Source organism: Coregonus lavaretus, assembly GCF_964263955.1.
Source record: "Coregonus lavaretus genome assembly, chromosome: 2".
Taxonomy (NCBI): Eukaryota; Metazoa; Chordata; class Actinopteri; order Salmoniformes; family Salmonidae; genus Coregonus; species Coregonus lavaretus.
In genome coordinates this window covers 6,088,203-6,111,061 of record NC_139989.1, presented here as the reverse complement: position 1 = coordinate 6,111,061, position 22,859 = coordinate 6,088,203, and the positions used below count along the sequence as shown (strand labels likewise).

Here is a 22,859-nt window from a genome sequence, read left to right as displayed (position 1 = left end):
TGACCAGCACAAAAACATTCTGTGGCGTACTGTATTAGCATCAAATAGCCCCCGCGATATGCAACTTTTCAGGGAAGTTAGGAACCAATATACACAAGCAGTCAGGAAAGCAAAGGCTAACTTTTTCAAACAGAAATTTGCATCCTGTAGCACTAACTCCAAAAAGTTTTGGGATGCTGTAAAGTCCATGGAGAATAAGAGCACTTCCTCCCAGCTGCCCACTGCACTGAGGCTAGGAAACACTATCACCACCGATAAATCTACAATAATCGAGAATTTCAACAAGCATTTTGCTATGGCTGGCCATGCTTTCCACCTGGCTACCACTACCCTGGCCACCAACTCTGCACCCTCCGCTGCAACTTGCCCATGCCCCCCCCCCCCCGCGCTTCTCCTTCACACAAATTCAGACAGCTGATGTTCTGAAAGAGCTGCAAAATCTGGACCCCTACAAATCAGCTGGGCTAGACAATCTGGACCCTTTCTTTCTAAAACTAGCCGCAGAAATTGTCGCAACCCCTATTACTAGCCTGTTCAACCTCTCTTTCGTAACGTCTGAGATCCCCAGAGATTGGAAAGCTGCCGCGGTCATCCCCCTCTTCAAAGGGGGTGACACTCTAGATCCAAACTGTTACAGACCTATATCCATCCTTCCCTGCCATTCGAAAGTATTTGAAAGCCAAGTTAACAAACAGAACACCGACCATTTCGAATCACACCGTACCTTCTCCGCTATGCAATCCGGTTTCCGAGCTGGTCATGGGTGCACCTCAGCCACGCTCAAGGTCCTAAACGATATTATAACCGTGATCGATAATAGACAGTACTGTGCAGCCGTCTTCATCGACCTGGCCAAGGCTTTCGACTCTGTCAACCACCGCATTCTTATTGGCAGACTAAATAGCCTTGGTTTCTCAAATGACTGCCTCGCCTGGTTCACCAACTACTTCTCAGATAGAGTTCAATGTGTCAAATCGGAGGGCCTGTTGTCTGGACCTCTGGCAGTCTCTATGGGGGTGCCACAGGGTTCAATTCTTGGGCTGACTCTTTTCTCCGTGTATATCAATGATGTCGCTCTTGCTGCTGGTGACTCTCAGATCCACCTCTACGCAGACGACACCATTTTGTATACATCTGGCCCTTCAAACGGACACTGTGTTAACAAACCTCCAAACGAGCTTCAATGCCATACAACACTCCTTCAGTAGCCTCCAACTACTCTTAAACACTAGTAAAACTAAATGCATGCTCTTCAATCGAACGCTGCTGGCACCCGCCCACCCGACTAGAATCACTACTCTCGACGGTTCTGACCTAGAGTATATGGACAACTACAAATACCTAGGTGTCTGGTTAGACTGTAAACTCTCCTTCCAGACTCACATTAAGAATCTCCAATCCAAAGTTAAATCTAGAATCGGCTTCCTATTTCGCAACAAAGCCTCCTTCACTCATGCTGCCAAACATGCCCTCGTAAAACTGACTATCCTACCGATCCTTGACTTCGGCGATGTCATTTACAAAATAGCCTCCAACACTCTACTCAGCAAATTGGATGTAGTCTATCACAGTGCCATCCGTTTTGTCTCCAAAGCCCCATACACTACCCACCACTGTGACCTGTACGCTCTTGTTGGCTGGTCCTCACTACATGTTCATAGTCAAACCCACTGGCTCCAGGCCATCTATAAATCACTGCTAGGCAAATCCCCGCCTTATCTTAGCTCATTGGTCACCATAGCAGCACCCACCCGTAGTCTGCGCTCCAGCAGGTATATCTCACTGGTCATCCCCAAAGCCAACACCTCCTTTGGCCGCCATTCCTTCCAGTTCTCTGCTGCCAATGACTGGAACGAATTGCAAACATCTCTGAAGCTGGAGACTCTTATCTCCCTCACTAACTTTAAGCATCAGTTGTCAGAGCACCTTACCGATCACTGCACCTGTACACAGCCCATCTGAAATTAGCCCACCCAACTACCTCCTCCCTATATTGTTATTTATTTTGCTATTTTGCACCCCAGTATCTCTATTTGCACATAATCTCTTGCACATCTAGCATTCCAGTGTTAATACTAATTGTAATTATTTTGCACTATAGCCTATTTATTGCCTTACCTCCATAACTTGCTACATTTGCACACACTGTATATATATTTTCTGTTGTATTTTTTGACTTTCTGTTTTGTTTTACCCCATATGTAACTCTGTGTTGTTGTTTTTATCGCACTGCTTTGCTTTATCTTGGCCAGGTCGCAGTTGTAAATGAGAACTTGTTCTCAACTGGCTTACCTGGTTAAATAAAGGTGAAATAAATAAATAAAAAACTCAACTGCGTTCCGACCGCTCCCTCTACACAAGCTCCTGTTAGGCCTACAGAAATATCTGATGGGATGCACAAACTACATTCCTTGCCAAATGATGACAGTTTTATCAGAAATTCAAAAAGGACTGGTTGACTGAAGTAGGGAAATATGTGTTCCAACAACAAGCTCTGCCGTTTTGGAATAATTGCGTCCCGTCAATTTTTCCCTTAGGCTACTTCGAACTGCTAGAGCCATTTATGTCTATAACCCCACAAAACAGACAGTGAAAATATGCAAAAACTGTTTGATAAATACAACAAGCATATTTTCATCAGAATCATTAAGCCTAGGCCTACTCACGGCCGTAATTAATCCCCATGCGTTGTTCAATGTGGAATTGTTAATCCATTTAGAAAATTCCAAAGAACAGGCAGAATAAACTAAATCAAACGTCTGTATATTGAATAGAACACAGATTTGTGTTTGTAACCCTGAAAACAAATAGTCTTTCAACTCGCCAAATTGAGCCCCATTTCAAATGATCACTCTGAGAATATCTGTTCCAAACGCGAGATGCACATCACTACGCACTGGCAACTTATTTAATTTGGAAAAATATTTGGTTTTATTTTATTCTGTTATATTACATCATGCTCTTTTTACTATAAAATAGGTGTCTTTACTTTGATAAGGGCTCGGAAAAGAAGAGCGTTGTCTGCTAAATTAACAAAACAAGGTTGTGTCAGTGCACAGACATAGACTTCTACAAGCAAGTGCCACTACTGAGGTTGCTACCTTTTTGAAGATTGCCTTCCATGATATAATATAACCAGTTGATATTACGGTTTCAATACATGTATCGTAAATGGCATTTATAGATTTTTTAATTGACTGAATATACAGTACCAGTAAAAAGTTTGGACACACCTACTCATTCAAGGGTTTCTCTTATTTTTACAATTTTCTACATTTACATTTTAGTCATTTAGCAGACGCTCTTATCCAGAGCGACTTACAGTTAGCACATACATTATTTTATCGAACCCACAACCCTGGCGTTGCAAACGCCATGCTCTACCAACTGAGCTACATCCCCTGCCGGCCATTCCCTCCCCTACCCTGGACGACGCTGGGCCAATTGTGCGCCGCCCCATGGGTCTCCCGGTCGCGGCCGGCTACGACAGAGCCTGGATTCAAACCAGGATCTCTAGTGGCACAGCTAGCACTGCGATGCAGTGCCTTAGACCACTGCGCCACTCGGGAGACTACATTGTAGGATAATAGTGAAGACATCAAAACGATTAAATAACACATATGGAATCATGTAGTAACCAAAAGAAAGTGTTAAACAAAGCTAAATATATTTTATATTTGAGATTCTTCAAATAGCCACCCTTTGCCTTGACAGCTTTGCACACTGTTGGCATTCTCTCAACCAGCTTAATGAGGTAGTCACCTGAAATGCATTTAAATTAACAGGTGTGCCTTCTTAAAAGTTAATTTGTGGAATTTATTTCCTTCTTAATGCGTTTGAGCCATTCAGCTGTGTTGTGATAAGGTAGGGGGGGGTATACAGAACATAGCCCTATTTGGTAAAATACCAAGTCCATATTATGGCAAGAACAGCTCAAACAAGCAAAGAGAAACGACAGTCCATCATTACTTTAAGACATGAAGGTCAGTCAATGCGGAACATTTCAAGAACTTTGAAAGTTTCTTCAAGTGCAGTCGCAAAACCATCAAGAGCTATGATGAAACTGGCTCTCACCAGGACCGCCAGAGGAAAGGAAGACCCAGCGTTACCTCTACAGCAGAGGATAAGTTCATTAGAGTTACCAGCCTCAGAAATTGCAGCCCAAATACAGTTGAAGTCAGAAGTTTACATACACCTTAGCCAAATACATTTAAACTCAGTTTTTCACAATTCCTGACATTTAATCCTAGTAAAAATTCCCTGTCTTATGTCAGTTAGGATCACCACTTTATTTTAAGAATGTGAAATGTCAGATTAATAGTAGAGAGAATTATTTCTTTCAGCTTTTATTTCTTTCATCACATTCCCAGTGGGTCAGAAGTTCGCATGCACTCAAATTAGTATTTGGTAGCATTGCCTTTAAATTGTTTAACTTGGGTCAAACGTTTCGGGTAGCCTTCCACAAGCTTCCCACAATAAGTTGGGTGAATTTTGGCCCATTCCTCCTGACAGAGCTGGTGTAACTGAGTCAGGTTTGTAGGCCTCCTTGCTCGCACACGCTTTATAAGTTCTGCCCACACATTTTCTATAGGATTGAGGTCAGGGCTTTGTGATGGCCACTCCAATAACTTGACTTTGTTGTCCTTAAGCCATTTTGCCACAACTTTGGAAGTATGCTTGGGGTTATTGTCCATTTGGAAGACCCATTTGAGACCAAGCTTTAACTTCCTGACTGATGTCTTGAGATGTTGCTTCAATATATCCACATAATTTTCCTTCCTCATGATGCCATCTATTTCGTGAAGTGCACCTGTCCCTCCTGCAGTAAAGCACCCGCACTGCATGATGCTGCCACCCCCGTGCTTCACGGTTGGGATGGTGTTCTTCGGCTTGCAAGCAACCCCCTTTTTCCTCCAAACATAACAATGGTCATTATGGCCAAACAGTTCTATTTTTGTTTCATCATACCAGAGGACATTTCTCCAAAAAGTACGATCTTTGTCCCCATGTGCAGTTGCAAACCGTAGTCTGGCTTTTTTATGGCGGATTTGGAGCAGTGGCTTCTTCCTTGCTGAGCGGCCTTTCAGATGTCGATATAAGACTTGTTTTACTGTGGATATACAGTGGGGAGAACAAGTACTTGATACACTGCCTATTTTGCAGGTTTTCCTACTTACAAAGCATGTAGAGGTCTGTCATTTTTATCATAGGTACACTTCAACTGTGAGAGACGGAATCTAAAACAAAAATCCAGAAAATCACATTGTATGATTTTTAAGTAATTAATTTGCATTTTATTGCATGACATAAGTATTTGATCACCTACCAACCAGTAAGAATTCCGGCTCTTACAGACCAGTTAGTTTTTCTTTAAGAAGCCCTCCTGTTCTCCACTCATTACCTGTATTAACTGCACCTGTTTGAACTCGTTACCTGTATAAAAAGACACCTGTCCACACACTCAAACAGCCTCCAACCTCTCCACAATGGCCAAGACCAGAGAGATGTGTAAGAACATAAGGGATAACATTGTAGACCTGCACAAAGCTGGGATGGGCTACAGGACAATAGGCAAGCAGCTTGGTGAGAAGGTAACAACTGTTGGCGCAATTATTAGAAAATGGAAGAAGTTCAAGATGACGGTCAATCACCCTCGGTCTGGGGCTCCATGCAAGATCTCACCTCGTGGGGCATCAATGACCATGAGGAAGGTGAGGGATCAGCCCAGAACTACACGGCAGGACCTGGTCAATGACCTGAAGAGAGCTGGGACCACAGTCTCAAAGAAAACCATTAAGTAACACACTACGCCGTCATGGATTAAAATCCTGCAGCGCACGCAAGGTCCCCCTGCTCAAGCCAGCGCATTTCCAGGCCTGTCTGAAGTTTGCCAATGACCATCTGGATGATCCAGAGGAGGAATGGGAGAAGGTCATGTGGTCTGATGAGACAAAAAATAGAGCTTTTTGGTCTAAACTCCACTCGCCGTGTTTGGAGGAAGAAGAAGGATGTGTACAACCCCAAGAACACCATCCCAACCGTGAAGCATGGAGGTGGAAACATCATTCTTTGGGGATGCTTTTCTGCAAAGGGGACAGGACGACTGCACCGTATTGAGGGGAGGATGGATGGGGCCATGTATCGCGAGATCTTGGCCAACAACCTCCTTCCCTCAGTAAGAGCATTGAAGATGGGTCGTGGCTGGGTCTTCCAGCATGACAACAACCCGAAACACACAGCCAGGGCAACTAAGGAGTGGCTCCGTAAGAAGCATCTCAAGGTCCTGGAGTGGCCTAGCCAGTCTCCAGACCTGAACCCAATAGACAATCTTTGGAGGGAGCTGAAAGTCTGTATTGCCCAGCGACAGCCCCGAAACCTGAAGGATCTGGAGGAGGTCTGTATGGAGGAGTGGGCCAAAATCCCTGCTGCAGTGTGTGCAAACCTGGTCAAGACCTACAGGAAATGTATGATCTCTGTAATTGCAAACAAAGGTTTCTGTACCAAATATTAAGTTCTGCTTTTCTGATGTATCAAATATTTATGTCATGCAATAAAATGCAAATTATTTACTTAAAAATCATACAATGTGATTTTCTGGATTTTTGTTTTAGATTCCATCTCTCACAGTTGAAGGGTACCTATGATAAAAATGACAGACCTCTACATGCTTTGTAAGTAGGAAAACCTGCAAAATCGGCAGTGTATCAAATACTTGTTCTCCCCACTGTAGATACTTTTGTACCCGTTTCCTCCAGCATCTTCACAAGGTCCTTTGCTGTTGTTCTGGGATTGATTTGCTCTTCACGCACCAAACTACGTTCATCTCTAGGAGACAGAACGCGTCTCCTTCCTGAGCGGTATGACGGCTGCGTGGTCCCATGGTGTTTATACTTGCGTACTATTGTTTGTACAGATGAACGTGGTACCTTCAGGCATTTGGAAATTGCTCCCAAGGATGAACCAGACTTGTGGAGGTCTACAATTTTTTTCTGAGGTCTTGGCTGATTTCTTTTGATTTTCCCATGATGTCAAGCAAAGAGGCACTGAGTTTGAAGGTAAGCCTTGAAATACATCCACAGGTACACCTCCAATTGACTCAAATGATGTCAATTAGCCTATCAGAAGCTTCTAAAGCCATGACAACATTTTCTGGAATTTTCCAAGCTGTTTAAAGGCACAGTCACCTTAGTGTATGTAAACTTCTGACCCACTGGAATTGTGATACAGTGAATTATAAGTGAAATAATCTGTCTGTAAACAATTGTTGGAAAAATTACTTGTGTCATGCACAAAGTAGATGTTCTAAACGACTTACCAAAACTATAGTTTGTTAACAAGACATTTGTGGAGTTGTTGAAAAACGAGTTTTAATGACTCCAACCTAAGTGTATGTAAACTTCCGACTTCAACTGTAAATGCTTCAGAGTTCAAGTAAACATTGCAACATCAACTGTTCAGAGGAGACTGCGTGAATCAGGCCTTCATGGACGAATTGTTGCCAAGAAACCACTACTAAAGGACACCAATAATAAGAAGAGAGCTGCTTGGGCCAAGAAACACGAGCAATGGACATTAGACCGGTGGAAATCTGTCCATTGGTCTGATGAGTACAATTTGAGATTTTTGGTTCCAACCGCCGTGTCTTTGTGAGACGATCTCCGCATGTGTGGTTCCCACCGTGAAGCATGGAGGAGGTGGTGTGATGGTGCTTTGCTGGTGACACTGTCTGTGATTTATTTAGAATTCAAGGCACACTTAACCAGCATGGCTCCCACAGCATTCTGCAGCGTTATGCCACTCATCTGGTTTGTGCTTAGTTGGACTATCATTTGTTTTTCAACAGGACAATGACCCAACACACCTCTAGGCTGTGTATGGGCTATTTTACCAAGAAGTAGAGTGATGGAGTGCTGCATCAGATGACCTGGCCTCCACAATCACCCGACCTCAACCCAATTGAGATGGTTTGGGATGAGTTGAACCACAGAGTGAAGGAAAAGCAGCCAACAAGTGCTCAGCATATGTGGGAACTCCTTCAAGACTGTTGGAAAAGCATTCCAGGTGAATCTGGATGAGAGAATGCCAAGAGTGTGCAAAGCTGTCATCAAGGCAAAGGGTGGCTATTTGAAGAATCTCAAATATAAAATATATTTTGATTTGTTTAACACAGTTTTAGTTACTACATGATTCCATATGTGTTATTTCATAGTTTTGATGTCTTCACTATTATTCTACAATGTAGAAAATAGTAAAAAATAAAGATAAAACCCTGGAATGAGTAGGGGTGTCCAAACTTTTGACTGGTACTGTATATGTAGCAATTTAGCTATTAGGATTTGTTATCTGTAATGGTTATGACTGTTGGCATATAGAGAAATGCACACATTTTCAAATGTATTTATAAAGCCCTTTTTACATTAGCAGATGTCGCAAATTGCTTATACAGAAGCCCATCCTAAAATCCCAAACAGCAAGCTATGCAGATGTAGAAGCACGTTGGCTAGGAAAAACTCCTAGAGAGGAACCAGGCTCTGAGGGGTGGCCAGTCCTCTTCTGGCTGTGCCGGGGAGATAAGAGTACATGGCCATTAAGGCCAAATCGTTCTTCAAGATGTTCAAACATTCATAGATGACCAGCAGGGTCAAATAATAATCACAGTGGTTGTAGAGGGTGCAACAAGTCAGCACCTCCGCAGTTGGCTTTTCAGAGCCAAGCAAATAAATCATGCGCGTATTCGAACAGTCAAAAAATGCCAAACGCCCATTCCTAAACTAGACTGCAGCACTATTCCACATAGTCAACAACAACACTACATCACTATTGCACAGTCAACAAGACTACAATTCTATTCCACGTAGTCAACTAGACCAGGGACGGGCAACTGTCATGGGAGTGGGGGCACAAAAAAATTCAGAATTCATTATGGAGGGGCCGCAGTAGTGCCCCCGCCCCCCTCTTGACAGCGGAGAAAGAAAAAAAAACTGAGTTCATTCCCTGTAATTCTACACATTGGTCCATGGGGCGGAGAGAAGATTTTGCAATTTAATAACTAACTTCATGCAATTCTACTAATTTTGCCATGGGGTGGAAAGAAATGTTTTCAGTTAATATATTTGAGTGAGAGTGACCAACAAATTCAATGCGGTCCCCCCAGTCGGTAATGCGACCATGATTACTTCAAGTTTAGATAGCAGTCTAGACTAACTTACGAATCAATTTCGAAATTGCACCTTTTGTATTCTACTATTCTAACTCAACAGTTAGTGAGTTCCCAAAATGTGTTAAATAATAAATAAAAATAAAATGTTGGGCTGCCACCAGTTGCCCATCCCTGAACTAGACTACAGCACTATTCCACAGCCAACAAGACTAGATCACTATTCCACATAGTGAACCAGACTAGAGCACTACTCCATATAGTCAACAATAAGACAAAACAATACTGGCTTGGTCCATTTGCACAGAAATTATTTATATTTTGCTGTCCCAGTACCCACCTGACACACAAGATAACGGTAGTTTTCTACATAGGTAAATGACAGCTGTATACAGCTGTGTGTGTTTCTTACCCATAGTGGGTTCTGGTTCTGGTTCTGTGGATTCCTGGATGGGGCTGGCCGGGGTTTCCACCATGTCGCTCTCCACCTGCTTACAGACGGTGCAGACGTAGTCGGCCTGTGGGTGGAGGTCTGGGTCACCCCCTGCCTGCTTCTCACACTCCCCATGAAGCCACCTGAGAGAGAACCAACAAACACCATTAAATAAACAAAACAGCTTTACATTACTTCAACCTGACGTGATTAAGATGACGCAATAAATACTTATGACTGGAACGTACAACAATCACATGCTTCATCATAACAGTAACTTTAATTGTCATACATGTGAAGCTGGTTTTCACCAACTCAGTAAGTCATTATTTACACCAGCAGCAGTTATTGGACATCCACCATGAAGCATTAGGTATGACTAAAACTTTCTAGCCAGGCAGGTTGGGTTCCTCATCAGTCAGTCAGCTTCCATGGCAGCTCTCCCAGAGAGGGTCTCTAAGCCTGTGGTGTGGGTTTGCTCTCCCAGCTGTGTTTCCCTGTCTCTCACTCTCCCCTGCTTACTCTGCCTTGCTTCTCTCCACCAGTCTCTCCCTTTACCCCATTGCCTCAAGCCTCACGAGGGCATAAAAATACATTTTAAAAAAATAATAAATAAAATATGTTTTTTTATTCTTTGAGCCAAGAAATTTTATTTATTTAAATATTTAAATATGTATGTATATGTTTAAATATGTATTTATTAATATATTTAGCAATATATAAATAAATATTTAAATAAATAAAATAATTTCTTGGCTCAAAGAATAATAAAACATTTTATTTATTTATTATTTTTTAAATGTATTTTTATGCCCAGCTCGTGAGGCTTGAGGCAATGAGGTAAAGGGAGAGACTGGTGGAGAATATATTTATAAATAATTTCTCAGCTCAAAGAATAATAATGGCCTCCACAATCACCCGACCTCAACCCAATTGAGATGGTTTGGGATGAGTTGGACCGCAGATTGAAGAAAAAGCAGCCAACAAGTGCTCAGCATATGTGGGAACTCCTTCAAGACTGTTGGAAAAGCATTCCAGGTGAAGCTGGATGAGAGAATACCAAGAGTGTGCAAAGCTGTCATTAAGGCAAAGGGTGGCTATTTGAAGAATCTTTGTTTAACACTTTTTTGGTTACTACATGATTCCATATGTGTTATTTCATAGTTTTGATGACTTCACTATTATTCTACAATGTAGAAAATAGTAAAAATAAAGAAAAACCCTGGAATGAGTAGGTGTGTCCAAACTTTTGACTGGTACTGTATATGTAGCAATTTAGCTATTAGGATTTGTTATCTGTAATGGTTATGACTGTTGGCATATAGAGAAATGCACACATTTTCAAATGTATTTATAAAGCCCTTTTTACATGATGTCGCAAATTGTTTATACAGAATCCCAGCCTAAAATCCCAAACAGCAAGCTATGCAGATGTAGAAGCACGTTGGCTAGGAAAAACTCCTAGAGAGGAACCAGGCTCTGAGGGGTAGCCAGTCCTCTGCTGGCTGTGCCGGGTGGAGGTAAGAGTACATGGCCATTAAGGCCAAATCGTTCTTCAAGATGTTCAAACATTCATAGATGACCAGCAGGGTCAAATAATAATCAAAGTGGTTGTAGAGGGTGCAACAGGTCAGCACCTCCGGAGTAAATGTCAGTTGGCTTTTCAGTGCCGAGCAAATAAATGATGCGCGGCTTGGCTCAAAGAATAATGATGGCCTCCACATTCACCCGACCTCAACCCAATTGAGATGGTTTGGGATGAGTTGGACCGCAGAGTGAAGGAAAAGCAGCCAACAAGTGCTGAGCATATGTGGGAACTCCTTCAAGACTGTTAGAAAAGCATTCCAGGTGAAGCTGGATGAGAGAATGCCAAGCGTGCTCGGCTCAAAGAATAATAATTACAATTTAAAAAATCCCCATCAAAATCTGTCTGTTTAAGCTAGAGATATGCATTAGGGAAGCCTGGTTCTCAACGAGGCTAGCTTAGTAGAAACTCAGACCCGGGCCCTTAAGACTCTAGGGGGATACAATATGAATTTCTTTAGTAAAAAGACAGGCGCTGCTTATAATACGGTCATCGTCGTGGAGACAGAGGACATGTATGTGTAGCCCATGTATTGCCTGCGATTCCTGAGCTCTGGCTACTTCAAAAGACAGACCAGTGTGAGTTTCAGCGGGGAAACTGACAAGAAGAGCTAGTTTGCTGAGTCAGCGTGACGTGTAAGCACTAAGCAAATGAAACATGCAGTTCATTAACGGCAATACTTTTGACTATGTTTGGGGAACTTCTGGATAACTACTAGAGAACTGGCTGTGAGCCCTACTCATAATGTGAGTATGCTTAGAAGTACTTATGAGGGGCCTCTGAGAGAATGGCCATTTCAGCCCTCTCCAAGAGCTGGTCTTAAAACTACTGTTAAAACTAGCCACAATAACAATGTAAAACTGGCCAGTTTTTTTTGGCCAATAAAAATTAGCTAAAACAGCACTTCAAGTGAGGGTCTACAGTGCCTTGCAACAAATAAGAAAAACGCCAAGGGGGATGAATACTTTTGCATTACAACCTGTCATTTAAATGGATTTTTATTTGCATTTCATGTAATGGACATTCACAAAATAGTCCAAATTGGTGAAGTGAAATGAAAAAAAAACGTATTTCAAAGAATTCAAAAAAAAAAATAACGGAAAAGTGGTGCGTGCATATGTATTCACCCCCTTTGCTATGAAGTCCCTAAATAAGATCTGGTGCAACGAATTATCTTCAGAAGTCACATTATTAGTTAAATAAAGTCCACCTGTGTGCAATCTAAGTGTCACATGATCTGTCACATGATCTCAGTATACAGTGGGGAGAACAAGTATTTGATACACTGCCGATTTTGCAGGTTTTCCTACTTACAAAGCATGTAGAGGTCTGTAATTTTTTATCATAGGTACACTTCAACTGTGAGAGACGGAATCTAAAACAAAAATCCAGAAAATCACATTGTATGATTTTTAAGTAATTAATTTGCATTTTATTGCATGACATAAGTATTTGACACATCAGAAAAGCAGTACAGAAACCTTTGTTTGCAATTACAGGGATCATACATTTCCTGTAGGTCTTGACCAGGTTTGCACACACTGCAGCAGGGATTTTGGCCCACTCCTCCATACAGACCTTCTCCAGATCCTTCAGGTTTCGGGGCTGTCGCTGGGCAATACGGACTTTCAGCTCCCTCCAAAGATTTTCTATTGGGTTCAGGTCTGGAGACTGGGTAGGCCACTCCAGGACCTTGAGATGCTTCTTACGGAGCCACTCCTTAGTTGCCCTGGCTGTGTGTTTCGGGTCGTTGTCATGCTGAAAGACCCAGCCACGACCCATCTTCAATGCTCTTACTGAGGGAAGGAGGTTGTTGGCCAAGATCTCGCGATACATGGCCCCATCCATCCTCCCCTCAATACGGTGCAGTCGTCCTGTCCCCTTTGCAGAAAAGCATCCCCAAAGAATGATGTTTCCACCTCCATGCTTCACGGTTGGGATGGTGTTCTTGGGGTTGTACTCATCCTTCTTCTTCCTCCAAACACGGCGAGTGGAATTTAGACCAAAAAGCTCTATTTTTGTCTCATCAGACCACATGACCTTCTCCCATTCCTCCTCTGGATCATCCAGATGGTCATTGGCAAACTTCAGACGGGCCTGGACATGCGCTGGCTTGAGCAGGGGGACCTTGCGTGCGCTGCAGGATTTTAATCCATGACGGCGTAGTGTGTTACTAATGGTTTTCTTTGAGACTGTGGTCCCAGCTCTCTTCAGGTCATTGACCAGGTCCTGCCGTGTAGTTCTGGGCTGATCCCTCACCTTCCTCATGAACATTGATGCCCCACGAGATGAGATCTTGCATGGAGCCCCAGACCGAGGATGATTGACCGTCATCTTGAACTTCTTCCATTTTCTAATAATTGTGCCAACAGTTGTTGCCTTCTCACCAAGCTGCTTGCCTATTGTCCTGTAGCCCATCCCAGCCTTGTGCAGGTCTACAATTTTATCCCTGATGTCCTTACACAGCTCTCTGGTCTTGGCCATTGTGGAGAGGTTGGAGTCTGTTTGATTGAGTGTGTGGACAGGTGTCTTTTATACAGGTAACGAGTTCAAACAGGTGCAGTTAATACAGGTAATGAGTGGAGAACAGGAGGGCTTCTTAAAGAAAAACTAACAGGTCTGTGAGAGCCGGAATTCTTACTGGTTGGTAGGTGATCAAATACTTATGTCATGCAATAAAATGCAAATTAATTACTTAAAAATCATACAATGTGATTTTCTGGATTTTTGTTTTAGATTCCGTCTCTCACAGTTGAAGTGTACCTATGATAAAAATGACAGACCTCTACGTGCTTTGTAAGTAGGAAAACCTGCAAAATCGGTAGTGTATCAAATACTTGTTCTCCCCACTGTATATACACACCTGTTCTGAAAGGCCCCAGAGTCTGCAACACCACTAAGCAAGGGGCACCACCAAGCAAGCGGCACCATGAAGACCAAGGAGCTCTCCAAACAGGTCAGGGACAAAGTTGTGGAGTACAGATCAGGGTTGGGTTATAAAGAAATATCAGAAACTTTGAACATCGCCGCCCACCAAAATCACGGACCAGGCAAGGAGGGCATTAATCAGAAAGGCAACAAAGAGACCAAAGATAACCCTGAAGGAGCTGCAAAGCTCCACAGTGGAGATTGGAGTATCTGTCCATAGGACCACTTTAAGCCGTACACTCCACAGAGCTGGGCTTTACGGAAGAGTGGCCATTGTTTAAAAAATAAATAAGCAAACACGTTTGGTGTTCGCCAAAAGGCATGTGGGAGACTCCCCAAACATATGGAAGAATGTACTCTGGTCAGATGAGACTAAAATGTAGCTTTTTGTCCATCAAGGAAAACTATGTCTGGCGCAAACCCAACACCTCTCATCACCTCGAGAACAAGATGGTGGCAGCATCATGCTGTGGGCATGTTTTTCATCGGCAGGGACTGGTCAGAATTGAAGGAATGATGGATGACACTAAATACAGGGAAATTCTTGAGGGAAACCTGTTTCAGTCTTCCAGAGATTTGAGACTGGGACAGCGGTTCACCTTCCAGCAGGACAATGACCCTAAGCATACTGCTAATGCAACACTCCAGTGGTTTAAGGGGAACATTTAAATGTCTTGGAATTGCCTAGTCAAAGCCCAGACCTCAATCCAATTGAGAATCTGTGGTATGACTTAAAGATTGCTGTACACCAGCGGAACCCATCCAACTTGAAAGTAGCTAGATGTGCCAAGCTTATAGAGACATACCCAAAGAGACTTGCAGCTATAATTGCTGCAAAAGGTGGCTCTACAAAGTATTAAATAGTTACGCACGCTCAAGTACTGGTTTTTTGTCTAATTTCTTGTTTGTTTCACAATAAAAAATATTTTGCATCTTGTGTAAATCAAATGATACAAACCCCCCCCAAAAAACAATTTTAATTCCAGGTTGTAAGGCAACAAAATAGGAAAAATGCCAAGGGGGGTGAATACTTTCGCAAGCCACTGTAGGCCAAGGGTCCTTAACTCTTACCCTACGAGGCCCGGAGCCTGCTTGTTTTCTGTTCGACCTGATAATTAAATTGCACACACCTGTTGTCCCAGGTCTAAAATCAGTCCCTGATTAGAGAGGAACAATGAAAAAATGCAGTGGAACTGGCTTCGAGGTCCAGACTTAAGTTTGGGGCCTAGGGGTTTGCAGCTCCTATTTACTTCCCTGGACGGCAGGAAGTGTCCACTACGGTGAACGATATTGGCTGACCCTAAGGCGACTTGCTGGACCTGGATAACCAATCCATTCGCCACAGTGGTCTTTACTTACACGACCCCTCATCACAAAGGCATCACCATGCCGCCAACTGCATGAGCTCTGGGTTGCCGTAACGACCTCCCAGTGGTCGCCGTGGGCAACAATCGCTCTGTTGTGGAAAAACCTTAGCCCACAGCAGAGCTGCCAAATCCAGCTCAGTGATTGGTTAATAATAGTAGTTGGTATAGAGGCCCACGTAGCCATTAATCTACCTATTCAACGTTTTAAGTGACCGGGATTGGCTGGATCGCTGGGCCAGTTGCTGACCTGGAGATTCCATTTGGTATTGACCATTTGTACACTGTGAAACATGTGAAAAACCAACTAAACTAACCTACTGGGCTACAACACTGTAATGCTAAGTTTCCCGGTCTGTAAAGCTTGAAAACCAATTCAGTTATAATCCATCTGACATATTAGCTAACACTTTGGCTGTGTGACAGTCTCTAGCTGTAAACCATATTATAATCCAATTCATTAGATGACCCCGACAGCGGGGTGTCAAATCCACATCGTTAGTCAATAAATAGCTCAATCACACGTAACGAGACAGATGATACAACCTGCGTACACAGGGACACTGAAAGAGGCCCCATGTGGCATATACAGTATATATCACTGACTAGGGATGGGCATTTGAAATACTTTCACTATTCAAATAATATCATTACATGTTTTCGGATATCCGGATTACTTAAACTTGGGAACTGGCTTGCTGCCTAGCATGCGCGACTTGGGTGCCGCTTGCTTGCAACTGAATGGCCAACAATAACAACAAACGAGTGAAACCCGTGTAGACTACGGTACGTATTTTTATGGGGCGCACGTCATAACTACAGTCTTGTTTTATTGAATTAAGAATTTCAAATGTCATGGTATATCTTTGTGTGTTGGAATGTCACATAGATAATTAAATTACATTTAGACAAAGCCTTTTCATTGTTAAAATAGGCCTATGATTTATTTTTCTTCAAAAATGAATACTCTTGCAAGTATTTCAATACTAACGTCTGTTCGGATATTAAAATAACTGTGCCCATCCCTACCACAGACTGGTACATGTAAGCCTGGTCCCAGATTTGTGCTGTAGGACCCCTCATGCCAAACATGACAATGACCACAGCACTAACAGATCTGGGAACAGGCTAATCACATACTAAATAAATATTGTAGTTCTACTGTGTATCAGCTCATTGTCTTGCACGGCATCCATCAGCAGTGTTGGGGACGTTAACATAATCAACAGTAATCACGGCGACAGAATGAAGCGTACCTCTTGCAGGTGCGGCAGGTGAGGTGGTCGTCTTTAGGGGCGTCTCCAGGGGCGTCACCGGGGCCTTGGCCCCTCACACACAGTGAGCACTGCAGGGTGGGGGCGGGCTCCTCCGGTTGCCCATGGCAACCCTCGCACAGTGTGATGTTGTGGGCCCACTGGCCCGCCAGCCTGACCCCACACAAAGAACACACCCGACAGTTCTGGAGATAGAGGGAAGGCCAGAGACATGATACATTAGTTACACTTCTACATATGGATTCATTGCACACTGAAATATTTAGATTTCCATGGTCAACAACCAAAGTTTGGAGTGACAAAACTACATGTGAAAACACATTCTTTGAAAAATACATTTCAACAACACCCAGTGGCTATAGAATGCTTCGCTACAGTGGCTTGCGAAAGTATTCACCCCCCTTGACATTTTTCCTATTTTGTTGCCTTACAACCTGGAATTAAAATTGATTTTTGGGGGTTTGTATAATTTGATTTACACAACATGCCTACCACTTTGAAGATGCAAAAAAATGTTGCGGGTGAAACAAGAAACTAGACAAAAACACTGAAAACTTGAGCGTCCATAACTATTCACCTCCCAAAGTCAATACTTTGTAGAGCCACCTTTTGCAGCAATTACAGCTGCAAGTCTCTTGGGATTCCTCAAGGCAAAACTGCTCCAGCTCCTTCAAGTTGGATGGGTTCCGCTGGTGTACAGCAATCTTTAAGTCATACCACAGACTCTCAATTGGATTGAGGTCTGGGCTTTGACTAGGCCATTCCAAAACATTTAAATGTTTCCACTTAAACCACTTGAGTGTTGCTATAGCAGTATGCTTAGGGTCATTGTCCTGCTGGAAGGTGAACCTCCGTCCAGTCTCAAATCTCTGGAAGACTGAAACAGGTTTCCCTCAAGAATTTCCCTGTATTTGGCGCCATCCATCATTCCTTCAATTCTGACCAGTTTCCCAGTCCCTGCCGATGAAAAACATCCCCAAAACATGATGCTGCCACCACCATGCTTCACTGTGGGGATGATGTTCATGGGGTGATGAGAGGTGTTGGGTTTGCGCCAGACATAGTGTTTTCCTTGATGGCCAAAAAGCTCAATTTTAGTCTCATCTGACCAGAGTACCTTCTTCCATATGTTTGGGGAGTCTCCCACATGCCTTTTGGCGAACACCAAACGTGTTTGCTTATTTTCTTCTTTAAGCAATGGCTTTTTTCCGGCCACTCTTCCATAAAGCCCAGCTCTGTGGACTGTATGGCTTAAAGTAGTCCTATGGACAGATACTCCAATCTCCGCTGTGGAGCTTTGCAGCTCCTTCAGGGTTATCTTTGGTCTCTTTGTTGCCTCTCTGATTAATGCCCTCCTTGCCTGGTCCGTGAGTTTTGGTGGGCGGCCCTCTCTTGGCAGGTTTGTTGTGGTGCCATATTCTTTCCATTTTTAATAATGGATTTAATGATCTGTACTTCTCCACAACTTTGTCCCTGACCTGATTGGAGAGCTCCTTGGTCTTCATGGTGCCGCTTTCTTGGTGTTGCCCCTTGCTTAGTGGTGTTGCAGACTCTGGGGCCTTTCAGAACAGGTGTATATATACACTGAGATCATGTGACAGATCATGTGACACTTAAATAAAGACCACTTGTGTGCAATCTAACTAATTATGTGACTTCTGAAGGTAATTGGTTGCACCAGATCTTATTTAGGGGCTTCATAGCAAAGGGGGTGAATACATATGCACGCACCACTTTTCCGTTATTTATTATTTTGACTTTTTGAAACAAGTTATTCTTTTCATTTCACTTCACCAATTTGGACTATTGTGTGTATGTCCATTACATGAAATGCAAATAAAAATCCATTTAAATTACAGGTTGTAATGCAACAAAATAGGAAAAACGCCAAGGGGGAGGAATACCTTTGCAAGGCACTGTACATGGCACCAGAATGACAATGCATACCATAGAAAGTAGTGTGTTTATTTCTGCCAACCACCTTTAAACTTTTGCCAACTGACCTCACTTTGTTATGAAGCATGAAACTGTTCTATTTAAATGTTGGTTGAAAATGTCACATCAGAGGATTAAACTGATTGCCATTTACATTATGTCAGTTATTAAAACGGATAAAACACAACATCTTTATGACAGCCATTTCAAAACACGTGATCACTATTGGATTACGCAAAGATAATAATTAACATACATTTCCCAACCCATATAAAAAATATGCCTCCTTTGCAATGAGCCTATGATCAGCCAGGTGGAAATTACATTACACCTTCAAAAGTACCACTTCAGGCTCATTAAGTAGCGTTCAAAAGGAGCAGTGGTATTCCGAGCTTTCAGGGGTGAGGAGGAACAAGCTCAATCTAAAGCTTCTCTGTACAACCCCCTAACCTACCAAACGCCACCCACACACCCTAAAGTCCAGACCCCCACTGGCCTATTAGAGACAAGCCACCCCTATGGCTTGGCTCCAGTGGCCAGCTCATGTCCAACAGTGGGGGGAGAGAGTGGCCCTGTGGGCCAGGGGAAGGAAGGAAGGAGGGAGAGAGAGTGGCCCCACGTCTATCCTGAAGAAAATAAGTGCCTGACTGGGATTTGGGAAGAGATGGGGATAAGGTGGGGGAGAGGAGGTGTGTGTGTGCGCGCGCTAGCAGGCCTCGGATAACTACATTTGCCTTGGCAGCGCAGTGTGCTGTAACCGTGAGACAGACAGGGATTAATAACACACAGACAGACACAGAGTAAGAAAGAGAGAGAAAGAGGTAGAGCTGGTGGCCAGCTGATGATCAGAGGAATGGGATCAGAGACATATCTATCCATCCTCTTCATCCCTCCATCGGATGTAAAATGATGGATTAGCTCAGATTACGTCTCAATGTCCTGCCTCCACACGCAGCGAGACTTGTAAATTCACCCCAATGCGGATGTCAATGAGAATTGTGGGTTTCTATTGGCAGTATCTCAATAAGGGTCAAAATGACCATGGATGTCTATGGACCTAAGGCAAACCCTTTACAGTGAAATTAGGCAGAATTCTTCATTCAAATGTTAAAGGGAAATTCCACTCAAAAACAATATTTTGTTCATTAGTCCACTGTTGATACAGTCCCAAAATGTTTTGCATCATCATGATGATGTAGCCGGTGACACTTTGCTTCTTGAAAGTCCAATATTTTTAAAACTTGACTGCTGACATGCAAAGCATTTTGGGACTGTTTCAACAGTGGACTAATAAAAAAAAATATATATACAGTGCATTCAGAAAGTACTCAAACCCCTTGACTTTTTCCACATTTTGGTACGCTACAGCCTTATTTTAAAATGGATTAAATTGTTTTTCCCCCTCATCAATCTACACACAATACCCCATAATGAAAATAAATAAATAAATAAAATAAAATTACATAAGTGTTCAGACCCTTTACTCAGTACTTTGTTGAAGCACCTTTGGCAGCGATTACAGCCTTGAGTCTTCTTGGGTATGCCTGCATTTGGGGAGTTTCTCCCATTCTTCTCAGCAGATCCTCTCAAGCTTTGTCAGGTTGGATGGAGAGCGTCGCTGCATAGCTATTTTCAGAGTTGTTCGATTAGGTTCAAGTCCGGGCTTTAGCTGGGCCACTCAAGGACATTGAGACTTGTCCCGAAGCCACTCCTGCGTTGTCTTGGCTGTGTGCTTAGGGTCGTTGTCCTGTTGGAAGGTGAATCTTCGGCCCAGTCTGAGGTCCTGGACGCTCTGGAGCAGGTTTTCATCAAGGATCTCTCTGTAATTTGCTCCGTCCATCTTTCCCTTGACCCTGACTAGTCTCCCTGCCGCTGAAAAACATCCCCACAGCATGATGCTGCCACCACCATGCTTCGCCGTAGGGATGGTGCCAGGTTTCCTCCAGACGTGACGCTTAGCATTCAGGCCAAAGAGTTCAATCTTGGTTTCATCAGATCCAGATAATCTTGTTTCTCATGGCCTGAGAGTCCTTTAGGTGCCTTTTGGCAAACTCCAAGCGGGCTGTCATGTGCCTTTTACTGAAGAGTGGCTTCCATCAGGCCACTCTATCATAAAGGCCTGATTGGTGGAGCGCTGCAGAGATGGTTGTCCTTCTGGAAGGTTCTCCCATCTCCACAGAAGAACTATGGAGCTCTGTCAGAGTTACCATCGGGTTCTTGGTCACCTCCCTGACTAAGGCCCTTCTCCCCCGATTGCTCAGTTTGGCCGGGCGGCCAGCTCTAGGAAGAGTCTTGGTGGTTACAAACTTCTTCAATTTAAGAATGATGGAGGCCACTGTGTTCTTGGGGACCTTCAATGCTGCAGAATTTTTTGGGTACCCTTCCCCAGATCTGTGCCTTGACACAATCCTGTCTCGGAGCTCTACAGACAATTCCTTCAACCTCTTGGCTTGGTTTTTGCTCTGTCATGTCCAATCAATTGAATTGACCACAGGTGGACTCCAATGAAGTTGTAGAAACATCTCAAGGATGATCAATGGAAACAGGATGTACCTGAGCTCAATTTCGAGTCTCATAGCAAAGGGTCTGAATACTTATGTAAATAAGGTATCCGTTTTTTGTTTTTTAACAAATGAGCTAAAATGTCACTATGGGATATTGTGTGTAGATTGATGAGGGGAAAAAATTATTTAATCAATTTTAGAATAAGGCTGTAACGTAACAAAATGTGGAAAAAGTGTCTGAATACTTTCCGAATGCACTGTATATATTTTTTACAATTGTTTTTCTTGAGTGTATTTTCCCTTTAAAAATGGAGCAACATGAGGAATCTCTCCTCCAATAAAATGTGGATACAAAACAGCAGCAGTGCAGGTCTTGGGGAGACATTTTAGACTACTCCCCTTTGTACCACACAGCAACTAAGTAAAATGGGTGAATGAAAACCTACATTTTGTTTTGAAAGATAAAAGATTGAAACTAAGAAATCCTCACATGTCCCGAGTCTTCCAGAATGCAATAAGAAAAACTGTTCCCCTTTACAGTAAGGTAAAAGGGTTGGGGGCCATCTCAGCTTTTGGCACTCTACTCTTATGTATCCACAGTATTTCCTCCCTCCATTTTAGCAACCACACTAAGCCCAGAATCTCCCTTTATGACAATAGTGGAGATGAAAGCCTGCATGCTTGCGTGCCCCCACTGCAAAGCCGGGGGAAACACACTTCATTGCCCATGTTTGAGGGCTGTATCTCCCCCCCCACCCCTCCTGCAGCCCAAAAAGGCACTAAAAGCCCCAAAAGCTATTGCCCATGTTTGAGGGCTGTATCTCCCCCCCCCCCACAGCCCAAAAAGGCACTAAAAGCCCCAAAAGCTATTTTCAACTGCCGGATAAAAACAGCTGGGAGACTCTTTGGGGACAGAGAGAGAGAGAGAGACAGAGAGACAGAGAAATGGGGGTACGGTGAAACAGCCGGAAGACAAGAGCTTCACTCGCGTTCCTTCAGAGCCCCCCGTCCGTCCGTCCGTCCGTCCGCCCCCCCCCCCCCCCCCCGTGAGGTAAATTGACAGCACGTTATATACATACATACTCTCCTGTCTCTGCCAGACGATATTCCGTGTTGTGAAAAGTGTTTGGAGTGTTTCTTACCTTGCACCGCCAACCGTTGGTGGGGATGGATTTCATGGTAGGCTGGAGACAGAAGGTGTGATAGCCTTTATCGCACGTGTCACAGACCAGCATCTTGCTGTCCTCCCCCGGGTTCCTGCAACACACACACAGGAAAGAGAAAGATTATACACACACAATAATATACGACACACACCCAATACACACCCAATGTAACCCACACACCCTAGACTAGAGAGAAAAATAGCATGGGAGTACTGTAGTATGGACAGCACCAGGGTTTGTGTTTCCCAACCGCAAAGACAGACACCCAAACCATTTGTCCAAGTGTCACTTTGGTATTTATCTGTGTGGTTCAGGAGAGGGATTATTGAGTCTGGTCCTCCAGGGTCTCACAGTGTCTATAGGCTCTTTATCAGTGTTTGGGAATTAGACAAGGAACTACATTCATTTATCAATAAAGTACGAGGAAGAAAAGAAAGCCAGCCAGACAGTTGGGAACTCAAATTAGGTTTGTCAATCGGGGGTAAAAAACCTCTCACTGATTATGTTCAATGC

At 43.4% G+C, this 22,859-nt stretch overlaps 1 protein-coding gene across 1 annotated transcript in view; it reads right to left on the bottom strand.

Annotated features, from left to right (window-relative positions):
- LOC311099936 (histone-lysine N-methyltransferase 2C-like) overlaps window positions 1–22,859 on the bottom strand; it is a gene marked incomplete at its 3' end in the record, with an annotated part of 100,261 nt that overhangs the window by 17,554 nt on the left and 59,848 nt on the right. Inside the window, exons 9-11 of the mRNA XM_084140653.1 lie at window positions 22,323–22,437; window positions 16,724–16,926; window positions 9,570–9,733 (exon numbers count right to left, since the gene is read on the bottom strand). Of these exons, the coding sequence (XP_083996779.1) occupies window positions 9,570–9,733; window positions 16,724–16,926; window positions 22,323–22,437 (482 nt within the window). The remainder of the gene's footprint in view (window positions 1–9,569; window positions 9,734–16,723; window positions 16,927–22,322; window positions 22,438–22,859) is intronic.